This window comes from Rhinopithecus bieti, unplaced genomic scaffold (genome assembly GCF_001698545.2).
Source record: "Rhinopithecus bieti isolate Rb0 unplaced genomic scaffold, ASM169854v2 scaffold_8675, whole genome shotgun sequence".
Taxonomy (NCBI): Eukaryota; Metazoa; Chordata; class Mammalia; order Primates; family Cercopithecidae; genus Rhinopithecus; species Rhinopithecus bieti.
Genome location: NW_016806447.1, coordinates 2,658,267 through 2,677,995, shown reverse-complemented (window position 1 = coordinate 2,677,995; position 19,729 = coordinate 2,658,267). Strand labels below are relative to the sequence as shown.

The following is a 19,729-nucleotide window of genomic DNA, read 5'->3' as shown; positions in this document are numbered from 1 at the left end:
CGGCGGCGGCGGTGGCGGCGGGGCTGAGGGCAGCAAAGACATGCAGGCAGCCCGCCGGGGGGAGAGGCACCGGCCGGAGGGGATGCGGGGCGGGCGGGCCGGGCCGGGCCGCCTGACGAACGGCAGAGGCGGCGGCGCGGAGGGCGGCTGAAGGGAGTGAGGAGACAGACCGGGGAGTGGGAAGGGGGACGAGGGCCGCGCCGCCGGGCTTCGAGGACAGTGACCCCAGGCGCGCAGGAGAGGCCCCGGGGCCGCAGCTGCCGGCGCGAAGGCCCCAGCCGAAGGAAGCTGCGCCCCCGCAGGGCCGGAGCCGCGGCTATTGCTCCGAGAGCCACGCAGAGCCTGGCCTTGGCCTTGGCCTCCTGGTGCTTGGGCTGCCGCCGCTGCGGGGGTTGCCGCTGCGCCGGGTGCTGCTGGGGCCGAGGTTGAACAGAGACGCCAGCTTTCGGTGCCTTCGCTTCCGCTCACACACGTTCACACCCCCGAGGGCCGGGGGAGAGACGTCCGGGCTATATCGGTATTGAGATTAATAACAAGGTGCAGAGAGTGCGAGAAGGAGAAGGGTTGATTGACGTGGAGGGGCTGGCGGGAGTCAGTCACTCCACGGCACGGAGGGTTGGGGTGAGGGGAAGGAGGCGGGGCAATGACGGGGAGGAGCTTCTACGCCGCGCCTTGGCCCCGCCTACCGTGCGCTGCGTTTTGTCGCGGTGCGCGCGCGGAGGCCGGGGCTTCTTGTTGGTTTTCTCTTTTCCCCTGGCTGTTTTCTCACTGCCTTTGCCTGGTTTGAGCGAGGAGCAGGGCTGAGAAGAGTGGCAGTGTTTCAAAAACCCACATCCACAGAACCTTGGCGGAAGAGACGGAAAACCGCCTCACCCCGGGTTCTTGTGTGGGCGCTGTTTACTGCACCCTCCTCGCCCGAGGCGACCTGACGGCGAAGCGGAGCTAGGTCTAGGTGGCGGAGACGCCAGGTGAGGTGAAGTGACCGAAGGAAATGTTTCCTGACGTCTTCGGTCGATTTTTTTTTAAAACGTGTAACATCTGTAAGTTGTATCGTGAAAGGTAAATAAAAGAACCTGTGACGCTTAGCGATAACCCGGTCCTATTTTCTAATTCTTCTTGTTGTAGACTTTAGTTTGTTGTTTGGTAGTTTATCCATCCATCTACAGAATGAAAACATCCTAATGTAAACTAGAAATAGTAGTGTTTACTTGGTGAACGTGGCTCTGATACTTTAAGTTTCTGGGGTTTGTTTTTGTTTTTGTGGGCCAGCTTCAGCTTTTAACCGCCAGCAGTCCGAAAAGCAAATTACACCGGCTGTAGAGGCAGAGTACTGCTGTTGCAGTTTCGCACAATTTTAATCTCTTTCTCAATGCATGCCCGGACCCGTGTATTTACCAGTGTTGGTCAAGGGTATATTAGCCATGTTCAGTATTTTTCCCCCCACAGGAGTGTTTAGCACACTAAGCACGTTGCGTTGGTTGCAATTCATCTTAGGCCTTGTTACTGAATGTAAAATGCCTTCTTCTCTTGGGGGAAAAGGTGCGGTAAAAATGCAAATCATCATTTAGCTAAAACTGAACAGCTGTTACAAGAGTTCACCATTGCAGAACTATTGCACCACTTTCATCTTGGCACCAGGAAGGGTGAATGAGTGAGTAAAAAAGCTCCTCAGTTCACAAGACCACGGACTACTTTCTTTTCTACCTATGTTAATTTTCCATTTCCCTCCCTAGCAACACCAGCCCCACACCATCTTCTGTAAAATATGTCAAAACGTCCTTAAGCCTGGAAGAAGTCTCACTCTTTCTCAACTATCTAAGAGTCTAGGCTGACATAAAATGAATAATTATCTTTGACTTTGTAAGCAGGAAAGCCAAGCAAGTCACTTCAGGAGTCCAAATAGTGGACCTGCCTCAATGGCATCTTGCCACAGTATTTCTCCTTGGCACACAAACACTCTCTCCCAAGGAGAAATACTACCAAATATGGAAGGAAAGAGGAAAATAAATACCTGAAAAAATACAAATCAGATAATGTGATAGCCTCACAGATTTAAGCATCTTTAACGATAAATTTTCTATGAGTATTCAATGAATTTTCATTCATATACAATAAACAAACACATATGGAGGGCATATTGTGTTCCAGACGCTATGTTTAGCATTGGAGACACACAGCCAAGCATATATAGTCCCTTTTTTTAAGTAACTGACAATCATTGTAGGGGAAGCTGACACATAAACAGGAAATTCTCACAGAACAAACCAGAAATGAAAGTATGAGAGATGACACAAAATTAATAGTCACAACAATGTCTAGGAGGATGGGCTGACAGCACTGGCATTTACACATGAGCCATATGACATCTGCCCACTCTCACAGGCTGCCTAGCAGTAGTGACAGTAGTGGGGAAAAATGACAGGGCCATTGTGAATGTTAAGCACTAATAAATGGTGGATTTTGGTGGTCCTGAAGGTCAACTTTATATATGGAATGTTCTTTGTTGGCCTCTAAATTTTAAGTAGTAAATGCATCACAATCCATGGCAGGGAGGGGTAATTTTAACTTTCAGAGTTAATGGTGGACAGTGGATGTCGTCATAGGATCATTTATTTTAATGCAGGTTAAGTTTAGTATTTACTTTCAAAGATGTCCTCTTTATACAATATCAAATTGATTGACTCACTAAAACAAAAGGAAAGGAATATTTTATATATTAACTATACTATCAGAAAATAGATTGCTGTTTTTCTCATTTGCAATTAGAATGACATTGGAGAAATAAGTTTTCAGATAGTTGGCACTAGACAAATGCCAAGAAATTGTCTTCAGTGAGATTAAAAAACAAACAGGCCGGGCGCAGTGGCTCAGGCCTGTAATCCCAGCACTTTTGAGAGGCCCAGGCGGGTGGTGGATCACCTGAGGTCGGGAGTTTGAGACCAGCCTGACCAACATGGTGAAACCCCATCTCTACTAAAAGTACAAAATTAGCTGAGTGTGGTGGCCCACGCCTGTAATCCCAGCTACTCGGGAGGCTGAGGCCAGAGAATCACTTGAACCTGGGAGGCGGAGTTTGCAGTGAGCCCGAGATCGTGCCATTGCACTCCAGCCTGGGCAACAAGAGTGAAACTCTGTCTCAAAAAAAAAAAAAAAAAAAAGTTCCTGATAAGATTCCACTTCAAAAGACACCCCAGAAATGACAACAAGTGAGTAGCACTTTAGCCATTGTAAAGAAGCAGTTTTATAGTGGATCAAAGTTTGCTACAGAAAGTAACCTGCTTTTGATATCTCATTTCTGAGAATTTTTCATGTTTATCAGATATTGCAGTATTTAAGGTTAGAAATAATGCAATAAGAAAATAGCTGGGTGCGGTGTCTCACTCCTGTAATACCAACATTTTGGGAAGCCAGGGCAGGCTCATCACTTGAGGTGAGGAGTTCGAGTCCAGCCTGAAAACTCATCTCTACTAAAAATACAGAAATTAGCCAGGTGTGGTGGCAGGCACCTGTAATCCCAGCTACTCAGGAGGCTGAGGCAGGAGAATTGCTTGAACCCTGGAGGAGGACGTTAAAGTGAGCCAAGGTCGCGCCACTGCACTTCAGCCTAGGTGACAGAGTGAGACTCCATCTCAAAAAAAAAAAAAAAAAAATCTTTAAAGAAATGATTTATCCAACTGAAGCTTCTGGCTTAAGTGTGGCCTTTTTGACCAAATTGGTTTAATAGCAGCAGTATATAGGTACAGTTTGTTCTGAAACAATAATTATGTTTATTTGTATTATTGGAGAATTGGTTTATTCCTACTCAATTAAAGAAAAAGGTACTTCGTGTTCTAGAGACCACCTGTGTCTTTTCCAAATTAGCAATTAATGTTTGAACTGAATAAATCTTCCTATCTCTCCATGTTTTTGTTGTTAACACAGGTAGTGGGTCCTATAAGATCCCTTATAACTGTTCTTTTGTCTCTTTTCTGAAATTCTGTTGAGCAGCTTATTCAAAAGACGAAGATTTCAATTTTTTAAGAAAATTAGTACTATTTGGCCAGGTGTGGTGGCTCACGCTTGTAATCCCAGCACTTTGGGAGGCTGAGGCAGGTAAATCACTGGAGGTCTGGAGTTTGAGATCAGCCTGGCCAACGTGGTGAAAGCCCGTCTCTACTAAAATATAAAAATTAGTCTGGTGTGGTGATGCGTGCCTATAGTCTCAGCCACTCAGGAGGCTGAGGCAGGAGAATCACTTGAACCTGGGAGGCAGAAGTTGCAGTGAACGGAGATCATGCCACTGCACTCCAGCCTGGGCAATAGAGTGAAACTCCAACCTCATAAAAAAAGAGAATTAGTATTATTTGATAGTCTATTAAATTTGATTTTGGGGGGGTGGTGGGACAGAGTTTTGCTCTTTTTGCAAAACTAGAGTGCAATGGCATTATCTCGGCTCACCTCAACCTCTGCCTCCCAGGTTCAAGCAATTCTCCTGCCTCAGCCTCCCAAGTAGCTGGCATTATAAGTATGCGCCACCATGCCTGGCTACTTTTGTATTTTTAGTAGAGATAGAGTTTCTTCATGTTGGTCATGCTGGTCTCAAAACCTCAAGTGCTCCGCCCGCCTCGGCCTCCCAAAGTGCTGGGATTATAGGCGTGAGCCATCACGCCTGGCAAATTTGATTTTATTTAATACATACTTTTATACTAATAGCCATATAACAATAAAAATGTCACATTTAAGTGTATTCAGTAAGGTATAATTAGTAACAAATATATTTTACATCATATTTATTAATAAAATAACTTTAAAGCAAGTATTAATCAAGATAATCATGGATTTTTACTTCCTGGACCTCCTGACAGGGCCTCCAAACTATATTTCAGTGACATAGTCTACTTTTTACTGAACTACAGTCTTCCCCATCTTCCTATCTTGTACATATTTATTCCCCTCCCTCTCTCCCTCTCTCTTTCTCTCTCCCTCTCCCATCTCCCACTTATATTTCTTACCATCTACTATGGGTATACTTGTCCAAGACACGTGACTTTTCTCATTGCCTCTGCCCCTTTCTGGGTTCATCAACTCTCTTTCCATGAATCTCCTACTTGTTCCGTTCTCTGGAGTGGCTATGGATGACACCAAGGATCATTCCTACTATCTTAGCCAAAGATGAACATTTTCACCATGATTAATAGTGTGCCATGTGATCCATCAGTTCTCCATAAAATGATAAAGTAAGCAGAGTTCATCTTTGAACTTTGAAGGCAGGTGTCCTACCTCCCCTTTCTACACTTCCCAGCTCAAGTCCCTTGATCCTGAATACTTAGTATCTCCACTTCAACCCCACCAGTTAACACCACACTCCTATATTCCCAAAATTGTTTTACTAGGCAAGCACTACCACCACCAATAAATATCCAGTGCTTCAATTTGTGTAGGCCTTGGAGGTGACTGGCATACTTTCCAGTTAATAAAATCGATTACAATCAGCCCTCTATATCGGTGGCTTCCACATTCGTGGATTCCATACCTTTGGTTTCAACCAACCTAGGATCAAAAATACTCTGAAAAAGAAGTGGGTGGTTATGTCTCTACTGAACATGTATAGATATTTATTTCTTGTCATTACCCCATAAACAATAAAGTATAACAACTATTCACATAACATTTATATTAGGTATTACAAGTAATCTAAAGATGATTTAAAGTATATGGAAGGATATGCATAGGTTATATACAAATAAATGCCATTTTATATAAGGGACTTACGGATCCATGGATTTTGGTATGAGGGGGTCCAGAAACTATCCCCCAGGGATACTGAGGGATAACTATTTTAAAGCTGTACTCCAAGCATCCTCTTGGGGTTTTCAAAGGTATGTTTCAGAAGCCACCTAGAGTACACGAAAGGAACCAGGTAGATGGGTCCTGAGAGAGAAAGCCTATGTTTTATCTGTTAACATATTGACCATCTATTTGTCTCCCCAGTAACCTTTTTCTTTGAACAATGCTCTTTGTCTTTGGGGGAAACTATTTCTACCTGCACCATGAATGGTAATTCTAGTGCAGCCACAACTCAAAGAATCCCCCAACTTCTTGGCTACAATGGTGGACATAGAACTCAAGTTAAAGCAAGCAGAGTTCTTCCCCAGGATATTTTCATGTGGAACTAAGGGGAGAAGGGCTATTCCACCATAGCAGTAGAGCCCAGAAGGAAGTCAGAATGGTCAATGGCCTTGTGTAGAATGAAGCCACCACTCAAATGAGAAATGTAGAGAACAATTCCTGTTGGTGCACCAGTCCCAGGTTCTGGTGATCCCTGAGGTCCCAGCTGTGCCTTTTCACATAATGTAGCTAAATTAATTGGTAAATTCTCTTCTACATCCAAACTAACTGGAGTTAGACCTCTGCAACCAAAATATCTGAATACATTGTGTTTCTGCTTGAGAGTTCTTTCAAAGAAAGAACTTTCAAACTTTCAAAAAGTTCTCTCAAACTTATTGTTGCCCAATAAGTTTGAAAATCACTGAACTAAACTAAGTCATTATGATTGGTGGAATCGTAGTCTACCAAACATTGAAGATCACTTGGTCCTACTTCTGCATTTTCCACATGAGGAATCCGAGGCAAAATGACTTGCTGAATGAACATCACCCAGGCAGTCAGTGTTAGAAACTGGTCTCTGATCATCCCAGCTAACACGGTGAAACCCCGTCTCTACTAAAAATACAAAAATTAGCCGGGCCTGGTGGTGGGCACCTGTAGTCCCAGCTGCTTGGGAGGCTGAGGCAGGAGAATGGCGTGAACGCAGGAGGCAGAGCTTGCAGTGAGCCAAGATCGTGCCACTGCACTCTAGCCTGGGCGACAGAGCGAGACTCTGTCTCAAAAAAAAAAAAAAGAAAAGAAACTGGTCTCTGGATACCTAGTTCATTTGTTCTCTTTATTAAGCTTCTCTGTTTAATTCCTCCCAAAGGTATTTTTACAAGGTAATTATTTACAAATAAACCTTAACCTAAAAGAATAAATCAAAACAATGGCAGTTTCAGACACTGACTACATAGTGGGAAGATACTTGGTGGCATGGAGGCCATAATGGATCCCTTTTCCTCTTTGAGCCCCTCAAACTTTGAGCCCGTTTTTCATATTGGACCCAAACAAACCTTTAAATCTTAGATGGTCACATCTACAAGTCTTAAATCCCATCTTTATGCTTATGACTCCCAAATGTACATCTTCTATCCAAAGTTCTCATCACACATTTAGATCTATATTGTCAATTTCCTCCTGGATATCTCCACCTACACAGGCTACACACATTGCAAGATACATATATGTCTAAAACTGAGTTCATTGTCTTGCCCCCAAAATTGATTCTTGGTCTTGCATGCTCCTCTCTTCTTAAAAATGGTACTATCATGCTAAAAATAATGTAATCATATGAATAGTCACCTAATGCAGAATCCTAGGAGTAATCCTTAACTTTTCTCTCCCAGCCTCACCAAGAGCTACCAATTCTGCCTACTAAATATTTTCATTAATCTAGCCCCTTCATCCTAATGCACTCCAGAGTTATAAGTGAGCCTGTCACCTCTTGCCTGAGCTTTTTGCATTTTGTCTATTGTTTTCGTATCCTAAGTATAATCCCAACATCCTCCTAAAACATATCCTGTTCATATTAATTACTCTGCTCTTTAAATGACTTTACATAATTTATAAAATAAAGCCTAACTTCACAAGCATGTATGTTCCTTAATGATTTGCCCCCTCTTACCACACCACCTGCAGCCATTTAACCACCAGCTTCTCTCTCTCACCCTTGCCTTTAATGAACCACCTGTCACTTAAACAGGATGTGCCCTTTTAGATATCTTTGCACATGCAAAGTATAGTGTCTTTCCTCAGCATAGTATGCTGTTCCCCGTTTTGTCCTTTTCTTAAAATCATCCTTCAAGATTCATCTCAAGCATCACTGCCTCTGTGAAGCTTTTTCTAAAAACCCTGCTATGTACTCCCTTAACAGGCTGTGCCTAACTCTTACAGTAAGTGTGGTTAAATTAACCAGCAAATTTTCTTTTATATCTCATCTAACTTGAGTTACATCTCTCCAAAACATCTGAACTAGTAAGTTGTGTTTCTGTATTATTATTCTTTCAAAGAAGGATAATGGCTGCTAAAATAAGTTTGGTAATCACTGAACTAAATGATAATAAAGCATTATTATTGGTTGAAGCATTTTTAAAAAGAGGTACCCCATTTGTGGAGATGAATTAGGATATGTTTCCCTCTGGGTGCATGCAGTGTATCAAAGCACAGTCCCCACTAACCTTTTGCCCAGATGTCTGTATCCAATATGCAGACTGAACAAGCATATGGCATTATGCTATAATTACCTGTGTGTGTACACATCTGTCTTTCACATCCTAGATTGCAAATTCTGTCTTTATCCCTAGTACATCATAGAATTTCTGATACAGAATTCTCAAGGAACAATTGCTTAATTAATTAATGATAGCAATTCTCAAATCATACCATGTAGTCTTAACTTTACTAGCAATTAGCTCCTAGTAAAAGAAATCAGAAATAACAGTAACAAAATAAATGTTATTTTTCTCTCACATGAAGGAAATCTGGAAGTAGTCAATGCAGGGCTGATATGGCACATCCATGGTCAGCAAGAGTCAGGCTGCTTTTCTCCTTGGGTTTACTATCTTTAGAGCATGGCTTCCTTTCCTGCTTCATAGTCCAATATGGCTGTCCAGGCCACCCCATACAGTTGTGTAGTTTATTTACTGTGAAGACACCTGACCAAGAAGTGAATGGGGGCTGTATATTCTGAGGGATTCCTTCTAGCCAGAGGAGGAAATTTTTCTAACTCATATGCAAAGATGGGGATTCTTCCTGTTCTGTTCAAAGTCACCAAAAACATTAACAGAGATACCGTGGCTATCGTGGTTCCAGCTATCCCACTCATTTTCTTGGCAGAACAAAAATTAACCCCACCCCTAAATACTTTCCTGGAAGGCTCACCCAAAAAATACTTGCTTAGATTTCACTGTCTAGAAGCAATGAAAGAACATGAGTAGCTGAAAGGGAAGCTGGAAAGCATAGTGTTTCAGTGAGATACACTGCCACCATAAATAAACTACTGGATAGCCTCAGTCTAAGTGCAGCACAGATAGTGATTCATCACTTCAACATCTAATGGTTGATGAGTCCAAAGAAATAGTTAAAGCATTCTGTTGAGTTTCATAACTAAGAGTTTTAACTCTAGCAAAGCAATCTTACAATTATGTTTATCTGAATTAAAGCAAGACACTTTGAACAAAACATTCATGGTCTGTTTTTAGAAACTGATGATAATTTCCCTCTCTTTCTCTGTTTCTCTATCTGAAAGTTTGTTTTTGATATTCAAAAGAACATCAGTATTTAAATTCTGAGTTACCAAGTAGAAGAATTCCCTGACCTTTTATAATTTGTTTTAAAGTCTCCTCTTAACGGGTTCTTTTTCCTATCCAAGATAGCATTGAAAGTTTAGGATTGTGTTTATTTTGCTTGTACCTGTGTTTGTAAGCATATGATAACTAACAAAGCCTCCCCACTGCCTTTCTTTCAAGGATCTTTATAATCTGGACTCAAACATTCACACTAGGTTTCATCCAAACTTGTTCACAATACATGCCCTGACTTTCCAACTCCGTATCTTTGTTCACATTATTCACTTCTCAACTTTCCTTTTCTACACCATCAAGCACATCCTTCAAGCATTTACTCCCATCCTTTTTCATGAAGTGCTCTGTCACCCAGACTGGAGTGCAGTGGCTCAATCTCGGCTCCCTACAACCTCCTTTTCCCAGATTCTAGCGATTCTCCAGCTGTAGCCTACCCAGTAGCTAGGATTACAGGTGCACACCACCCTGCCCGACTAATTTTTGTATTTTTAGTAGAGACGAGGTTTCACTATGTTGGCCAGGCTGGTCTCGAACTCCTGACCTCAAGTGATCTGCCCATTTTGGCCTCCCGAAGTGCTGGGATTATAGGCGTGAGCCACTGTGCCCGGCCTAAAATTAGTTTTCATACACCATCTTGTGCTGAAAACCGTGGCATAGAAACATACTGTATGGCAGGGAAAATAAACTAGATGTTAAAATTTTACAACAGATATTCCACCCACTAAATAATTTATATTTTGAAATTTGAGATTTATATAATCTGGAATAACTCTTTAAATGTCAAGCATTAAACTTTGTTTTTGTTTTAAACTAATACCAACTGCTGATACACCCACACAAAACAAATTCGGTAAACTTCCACCAGCTGACCTTTAAAATAATCGTTAGTTAAAAGAATTATGCTTTTCTGCAACAGGAATAATCTCGTTATTCGTGTTCTTTTCAGAATTATATTCTACTTTTTTATTTAGCTTGTCTATATTGGTGTTCCAATCCCAAAATAGCTAGGAAAGAACAATATTTTAACATCTCAAATCTTCTAACTTCCTCCTATTTATCTTCCGTATATAATAGTACGTTCTTTCTATAACTTGTGCTTTTTTAAAAATAAGCAACTTTTAGATTTAACTGTTTTAACTGAATGGGCCAACCAAACTTTATTTTTTTACAGAATTTATGAAATAGAGCAAATCTTTTGATGTGAAGATAGAGCCTCTGTTTCATTCTTTGGCTCTAAAATGACTCACGCTCATCATACATTTTAATTTGTGTTCTCTGGTTAACCTTTTCAGTTCTTTCTTTATGCTAAACAGAACTAACAAGGATTAGTTACGATTCTAACATATGATGTGATTTAAGATAATCACTACATGAAACTGTTTTCCCCATTGCATGTTATAATGCCTGAAAAGTCAGCATGGAGATTGACTCCTTTGAAAATAAAAACTTTTAAAATACCATACATCATCTTAAATTAGTGTGTCACAACACGTGCTATGCAGAACACAATTTCCCATTAGATTCTCAGGGTACATGGAGAGGGGAGATTCTGTGCTGAAATAAATATAGGAAATGCTACACACTGCATTTTTTCTCTTGAAAACTCATGATACTCTTAAGTTAAACAATTAGGAAATCTTACCTAAAGAAACATGTTTAACTTTAATAGTGTTTTCTCAAATATATTAACCTTAGAGCTCTACTTATTATCCGTAAATGTCCTATCATACCAGTGTTCTTTGGAAAATGCTTTGTGAAACGCTACTTATACCTACAATCAGGAAACCTTGCTTTAGAATTATAGAAACAAAGCTGGGAATCTTATATATTGATAATGTAGCTTGTCTCAAGTTTTTCAGATTTAAAAAATAGACCTATAAAAGTTAAATTATGTGGCTTAAGTGATAAAGCTAGGATGAGAACTTACCTTTCATTTCCCATCTGATTCCTGAGATCAAAATGCTACAGAATTATAGTGTACATAAGAGGCCTCTTCAGTTGGGTTACTGGCTCTCTTAGTTCTCTAGTTCTGTAAAATGTTATGAGGGGGAAAAAGAGTGAGTTCTTGTGGGTTTTGTTTATTTATAAAAATGGAGCCAGGCGTGGTGGCTCATGTCTGTAATCCCAGCACTTTGAGAGGCAGGGGTGGGCGGATCACTTGAGGTCAGGAGTTTGAGACCAGCCTGGGCAACATGGCAAAACCCTGTCTCTACTAAAAATATAAAAATTAGCTGAGCATCGTGGCACATGCCTGTAATCCCAGCTACTCAGGAGGCTGAGGCAAGAGAATTGCTTGACCCCAGGAGGCAGAGGTTGCAGTGAGCCAAGATCATGCCACTGCGCTCCAACCTGAATGACAGAGACTCTGTCTCAAAAAAAAAAAAAAAAAAGCGGGAGGGTCAAATCATAGATAATACTGTTGATATATTTTATTGTCATTACGTATAATCCTAGAGTATAGTTCTCAATTCTATCAGACCCCACACTCCCTTTTAATAGCAAATATTTTGTAATGCCTTCATTCTTACCCTCATCTGGAATCCATAGATAATATATTTTATGTACATAAACAATTTATTTTGGAAAGCATTATAATGCCTTATCTATAATATTTAGGATAATTAAAAGCAAAATATTTATAATGGAATAATATGAAATTATCAGCCTTGACTACATTAGAAGGCATAGTAGTTAGATGCTAGTATCTATATGTAGCTTTAATGTAAATCTTATGGCTACAAGAGCCAACTGATATACAGATGTGTTAATTTGTCAAAGGAGTGGTGTGATTCTTCTAAAATGGTGAACTACACTTGGTAAATTCCAAGCAAAACAAGTGCATACATTGTTTTCTCCATGTGCATAATAGCTACATTCCTAGAAAATCCATATTACAGTTATTTCAAAAACTCTCAAAACTCTTTATATTGGCCAGGTGCGGTGGCTCATGCCTGTAATCCCAGCACTGTGGGAGGCCGAGATGGGTGGATCACCTGAGGTCGAGAGTTCGAGACCATCCTGACCAACATGGAGAAACCCTGTCTCTACTAACTAAAAATACAAAATTAGCCAGGCGTGGTGGTGCGTGTCTATAATCCCAGCTACTCAAGAGGCTGAGGCAGGAGAGTCACTTGAACCCGGGAGGCAGAGGTTGCGGTGAGCTGAGATGGCGCCATTGCACTCCAGCCTGAGCAGCAAGACTGGAACTCCATCTCAAACAAAAAAAACCTCTTTATATTATCAGTAAAAGGGAGTTGGTTCTAGATCATCACCAACAGGTTTTTCCTTTTGTCTAGAGGGACATTTGAAAATCATGTAGAATGCATCCGTTATATGTAGAACTTTCCTGAGAAGTCTAGGACAGCTAGCATCCCTACTCATTCCAAATGTCACTTCCTCACTCCCACCTCTGTGACTGGGATGTCCAAAAACCTTTCCTACCAACTCTCAAAATGCCCCTACCCATGAGTTAAGAACCACTATTGTAGAATATATCTTAAAAATTGCCTAGCATTCTACTGAATGTGACAGTAGTGAATTACCAACTATTCACTAAATTCAAGGGCACAACTCCTTAACTCACTGAATAATCTCAATAGGGACAATTGACTGCGAGCTCACAATGCCCCAGAAACTTTATTTACATTTGCCTCTTTAACCTTTATAACCACCATATAAAGTATTATATGTTTCCACATGATGCAAAAAATTGTATGTACACAGGTTCAGATTTTTTATCTTGTATCTACATGTAGCTTTAATGTGAATCTCATGGCTGCAAGAACAGACTGATACACAGATGTGCTGATCTGTCGTAGGAGTGGCAAATGAGAAACCTGAGGCTCAAAGATGTCAAATAGAGCCTGGATCCAAACAGGTCTTTTTGATGTTTAAATCCATGTGCTTAGCCACTACAATATATTGCCAAATGTAGTTTTTATTACTGAAAGCAGCTGTTCTCTTTCTGTTCATACTTTTCTTACCATCTGATGTAGCTTCCCTTTGTAAATGGCTTTCCTTTTTGATCTTTCTGGAACGATTTTTTTTTTCTGGAAACATATGAGGCTGTTCCCCACTTCCTCCCCACCCCCTATCTCAACCCCTTTTAACGTAGAGATCTGTGCTAGATTTGGATCTGCTACAATTTGATTCCAATTAATGTACCTACCCTAAGGCTGTCTCTAAATGAATGACTCAATATAACTGAGCAAATTTCATTTTTAAAGGAGCTTAAGAATTTTTAACTTGAACCAACATGTCCAGGGAGTATACTGTTACATGTTCATTGCCTTTTTTTCCTCCTCAGCCATTCACTTTTTAAATTACTAGCTGGTTGCTTCCACTCCCACTATTGCCATCTAAAAATATTATTTCACTGGTTATGAACAATCTCCTCATTAGTGGAGTGTTTTTCTTCTCCATTACTAGAGTGGAAGTAATTTGAGGCCAGAGAATGTATGCCACTTTGTTTACTCTGTGATACTTTGTAATACTTACACATAGTGAATTCACAGTAACTGTCCATTGAGTTCATGAAGCTGAGTTCAATCTAATTTAGCACAATAATTATAAGTAAATATGAAGACTTATTCACTTAGACCCTTTGTGTTTTGTTTTCTACACCCATAAAATAAGCATAATTATTCCTAAATCAGAGTTCTTCTGAAGATCCAAGGAGATAATATTTGTGAGTGTTGTTAAATTATATCAACACATGGCAGACATTTAAAAAGAATGGCTTTGGCCGGGCGCAGTGGCTCACACCTGTAATCCCAGCACTTTGGGAGACCAAGGCAGGTGGATCACGAGGTCAGGAGTTCAAGACCAGCCTGACCAACATGGTGAAACCCCACCTTTACTAAAAATACAAAAATTAGCTGGGATTGGTGGTGGGCACCTGTAATCCCAGCTACTCTGGAGGCTGAGGCAGGAGAATTGCTTGAACCTGGGAGGCAGAGGTTGCAGTGAGCCGAGATTGTGCCATTGCACTCCAGCCTGAGCGACAGAACAAGACTCTGTCTCAAAAAAAAAAAAAAAAAAAAGAATGATTTCTCTTCTTCATGTAGTACTTTAAGCTGACACGTGGTTTCAAATTTTGGACCTATGTATGTAAATGTTTTTGCCTTTCTGTATGATGTGCATATGGACTTCAATGGGATATGTAGACATAATCAACAACTTTTAAGTCTTTAAAATATATATAAAGAATAAATTAGGGAATAGTGCATTTATGGTAGGGAGCTAACTTTTTCACCTATACTGTCACTGTATGTGTGTATCTTTTGGAGGGATATTCATCTTATTGTGTTGTGAAGCAGTTATTCTGAAGGGTTCATAACAGTAAAGCCTCAGATCTGAAAGTACAGTCTTATCTGAAGAACTAGGTCTTTCTTGTTGAGAATTGCCAAGGAAAGAGGCTAGACCTCAGATAGGAACATTTTACTAAGAGAGTGGGCTCAAAAATGATATGGGATGAAATTTCATCTCCAAAGGTCAAGGATTCAGAAGGTTTAGAAGTATACTGTTAAGTAATTGCTGTTAACAATGGCTCTCCTGATCCATCACATAGTAGCAAACAGAGAGCTAAGAAGGAAGGGCACAGATCAGATCTGTTTTGTGTGTGTGTGTGTGTGTGTGTGTGTGTGTGTGTGTGTGTTTTATTTTTTTTCCTCCTCCAGGGTAGCACATGAGCTTTTGAGAGCAAGGAATAGTTTTAACCCAGATTATCCAAATTCATGCAATTATTCAGGTTTGTTTCCATTTTTTAAATCCCCTAATCTGTAATAAACTATTTTAGTTGTAGTGCAGGAAATAAGAAGAGGGTCATTTGTATATACATGGGCCAGAATGCCGAAAGGGCTAGCCATAATCCTCCTGCCCCTAGTATGTTTGTCTTAAGGGCAGTCAGTTCAAAGATCCCAATGCCAAGGGAAAGCCAGGGAAAATAGCGAGGACCAAGTGGTCTTTCTCCTGATCATCTGAAAATTCTTATAATGCTAAATTTGGAAGATCAGGGTTATATTTCTGTAAAGAAAAACAGAATCCTAACACACACGATTCATTGCTTTATCCACAGAGCCTTCCTAGCACATGATGCTCCCTAAGAATTTGTAGAATAAATAAATGAGCCACTATATATTTATTAAGATTTGTTTTGCTTTGTTCCTTTCACTTTGTTTTATAGCTAGCCCGTAAGCTACAGTCCAGGTGACTTTTATTCATGTTCAACTCAACATCCATTGAGCACCTTCCATGAGCAAGGAACTGAGCTAGCTGCTGCGGGATACATAAGAATGAAGAAGATATGGCACCTTGCTTTAAGGAGCTAAAAGTCTAGTGGCTGAGATAGATATGGACATAAAGAACTCTCTTTTTAATGTGTAACCACAGGGATGTCTGAAGTTTCCTAGCTTATTACCTTTCTTTTTGTATGCATTTTTCAATTTCTCTCTCCCTTAAGAACACTTGTGCATTTGTGCTTCATCTTCCTTGCCTGACTCACTCCCTTGACACCATTCTTATATTCTTTCATATCAACTATTCTTATTACTCTAATAGCTCTTTCCTCTCTTTTAAAAAGCTCTGAGTACATCCTTCTTGACTGGAGAAAAGACTCCCCTGGAGGCTTTTCTTTGATTATCTTTCAAGTCTGTTTTCTTTTCATTTTCCTTCAAGTTTTTCTGTACTTCAAGTTGACTGTTACTACCTTTTGGTGGAATGACGTTCTCTAGATTTTCCCCAGAAGATATTTAGTATACATTTTATTAGTAAAGTGAAAAGTCTGAGCCTAATGTGGTGTTGTTTTTTGTTTTGTTTTGTTTTTGTTTTTTATCTTGAACACGTAACATATTACAGAAGCTGGTTAAAATTCTTAATGGTGGACATAGGCACACTTTTTTTTTTTTTTTTAAGACAAGATCTCACTCTGTTACCTAGGCTGGAATGCAGTGGCACAAATATGGCTCACTATAACCTCAATCTTCTGGGCTCAAGCGATTCTCCCACCTCAGCCTCCTAAGCAGCTGAGGACTACAGGTGCAGGCCACCATGCCCATTTTGTTTTGTTTTTTGTTTTGTTTTGTCTTTAGTAGAGGGGGTCTCTCCATGTTGCTCAGTCTGGTCTTCAACTCCTAGGCTCAAGCCATCTTCCTGCCTCAGCCTCCCAAAGTGCTGGGATTATAGGCATGAAACACTGTGGCCAGCCTACATGTGGTCTCCTAAACAATATAAACAATACTGTTTCATTAAAATCAGATCAGACAATAAATATAGTTACCTGAAAGCTGAGTTGTATAGCAAAGATCTAATAAAATGAATTAAGACCCCCCAAAAATGTCATTCTCTACCTCTTCAATTGAAAAAAAAAGAATGAAATATTACTTTGGTTTTTTACAAATATTTTATTACAGTATTTCTGATTTTGTATAGCACTTTACAATTTAAAAAGCTTTTTGATGTACAACAGCTCATTTGATATTCACAATAATGTTGTGAAGAAATCAAAGTCCTATAATAACTGTCATTTTTATCAGATAAGAAATCACAGAGATGCCAATGAGATCTCCAGACTTACAAGATCTATTTGTATGTGGCAGATCTAGGTCTCAAATCCAGGCCTTCTTACCTTTAAGACATGATCCTTCTGCTTCCTCATGCTATATATTATTTCATCAGGCTATTTATAATTACATTTAAATGTAGTTTTATTTATTTGAACTACAATTTGTATTGTAGAAATACTTTTCACTAAACCCTTATATAGAAAATTAGTATAGATTATTACTATGGGGATCCAGTAGGACTAAACTTTTCAGCATATAAAATCCACACCAGTGCTGGGTGCAGTGGCTCATGCCTACAATCCCAGCTATTAGGGAGGTTGAGGCAGGAGGATCGCTGGAGCCCAAGAGTTAAAGGCTACAATGAGCCATGATTGTGCCACTGTACTTCCCCCTGGGCAACAGAGCAAGACCTTCTCTCTGAAAGAAAAAAAAAAAAAAGAATCCAAATCTTAGCGACTACTAATGCAGATAGTAAGTGGACTCTGTAGATCCAAATAATTGCACTAGGATCAAAGAACTCTCTTTGAGTCTATTTCAAAGACTGAGGCTGGGCGCAGTGGCTCACGCCTATAATCCCAGCACTTTAGAGGCCGAGGCAGGTGGATCACCTGAGGTCAAGTGTTCGAGACCAGCCTGGCCAATGTGGTGAAACCTCATCTCTACTAAAAATATAAAAATTAGCTGGGCATTGTGGTGCGTGCCTGTAGTCCCAGCTACTCAGGAGACTGAGCCAGGAGAATCGTTTGAACCCAGGAGGCGGAGGTTGCAGTGAGCCATGATTGTGCCATTCCACTCCAGCCTGGGTAACAGACTGAGGCTCCATCTCAAAAACAAAAACAAAAAACAAAGACTATTACAGTGAGCATTTATCCAATTGTCTATGCCAATGACTTAACAGCAGATATCAAAATACTGGAGAGTTAAGGGGGCTATTATTGAATGACTATTAACAGTTATCTCACTCTTCAATCAAATAAAGTTTTGGGGAATATTTGTCTCAGTATAGCAACATAGGGCAGTTTGACAATTTATTGAATTCAAGGTAAATGAATATAAATCATCAGAGAGTGTTCTAGTAGAAGGATTAGATGGAAAAGACAAGCTAAAAATGAAGTAAAAATAAAAGACTATAATGCATTACCTCCAAAAGTCTTCACTAATTTCATTTATGTCTAAGTTACATGAGACTAAGTCTCATAATGCACTTAGCTGAAGCCATAGTGATTGGTAAACTGCAAATCAGCCATTAAAAAAATTTATATATTTTTAAAATACAGTCTCGCTCTGTCACCCAGGCTGGAGTGCAGTGGTGCAATCTCGCCTCACTGCAACCTCTACCCCCTGGTCTCAAGTGATCCTCCCACCTCAGCCTCCCAAGTAGCTGGAACTACAGGCACGCACCATCACACCTGGCTAATTTTTTTTTTTTTTTAATTTTTGTAGAGACAAGGTTTCATCATGTTGCTCAGACTAGTCTCAAACTCCTGGGCTCAAACAATCCACCTACCTTGGCCACCTAATGTGCATTAAACATGAAGAACCATGCCTAGCCATAAGCAAAAAAAAAATTTTTTTTTTTTTTTGAGATGAAGTCTTACTCTGTCACCCAGGCTGGAGTGCAGTGGTACGATCTTGGCTCACTGCAACTTCCTTCCACCTCCTGGGTTCAAACGATTCTCCTGCCTCAACCTCCCAAGTAGCTGGGATTACAGGCGCCTGCCACCACGCCTGGCTAATTTTGTATTTTAGCAGAGATGGGGTTTCACCATGTTGGCCAGGCTGGTCTTGAACTCCTGACCTCGTGATCTGCCCGCCTTGGCCTCCCAAAGTGCTGGGATTACAGGCGTGAGCTACCACGCCCAGCCCCATAAACATGTTTTTAAAAAACCTTTTATTTCCCATGCCTTTGACACAAGACTAGACTCCAACCATCAAAAGTTTCTTTCTACAACATTGTAAGATAAAAATATAAAATATAGGTCAGGCGCAGTGGCTCAAGCCTGTAATCCCAGCACTTTGGGAGGCCGAGACGGGCGGATCACGAGGTCAGGAGATCGAGACCATCCTGGCTAACACGGTGAAACCCCGTCTCTACTAAAATACAAAACTAGCCGGGCGAGGTGGCGGGCGCCTGTAGTCCCAGCTACTCGGGAGGCTGAGGCAGGAGAATGGCGTAAACCCGGGAGGCAGAGCTTGCAGTGAGCAGAGATCTGGCCACTGCACTCCAGTCCGGGCGACAGAGCGAGACTCCACCTAAAAAAAAAAAAAAAAAAGAAATATAAAATATAGGCCCTCAAACAGAAATACATCAGCATCCTTTCACAGAATAGGACCTGATCCAAGATGATTAATAAATGCAACAGGCTCTTCATGTACTTCTAGAATTTAGCACCGGGTTTTGTTCTGGCTATTGGAAAATCTTCTGATCTAAAACATCTCATGAGCAGTTCACATGGAGGATGTAGTGTGTTTTACTCAGAGATGAAACTAAATTGTTAATCCTGCCTTTGATATTTCTTGTACATTGTTCTTCTATTTTTCTGTTCTCAGTAGTAATTTCTTGGAAGCCATAAAGGATTGCTAGATGCAGAAAAAGCTTTTGACAAAATTCAACAGCCCTTCATGCTAAAAACGCTCAATAAATTCGGTATTGATGGAACGTACCTCAAAATAATAAGAGCTATTTATGACAAACCCACAGCTAATATCATACTGAATGGGCAAAAACTGGAAAAA

The 19,729-nt window shown here is 40.5% G+C and overlaps 1 protein-coding gene across 1 annotated transcript in view; it reads right to left on the bottom strand.

Moving 5' to 3' along the window:
- The window catches only part of CNOT6L (CCR4-NOT transcription complex subunit 6 like), a 150,681-nt gene that overhangs the window by 102,090 nt on the left and 28,862 nt on the right, over positions 1 to 19,729 (bottom strand). The window contains exons 2-3 of the mRNA XM_017876601.1: positions 833 to 1,038; positions 171 to 413 (exon numbers count right to left, since the gene is read on the bottom strand). Of these exons, the coding sequence (XP_017732090.1) occupies positions 171 to 413; positions 833 to 1,038 (449 nt within the window). The remainder of the gene's footprint in view (positions 1 to 170; positions 414 to 832; positions 1,039 to 19,729) is intronic.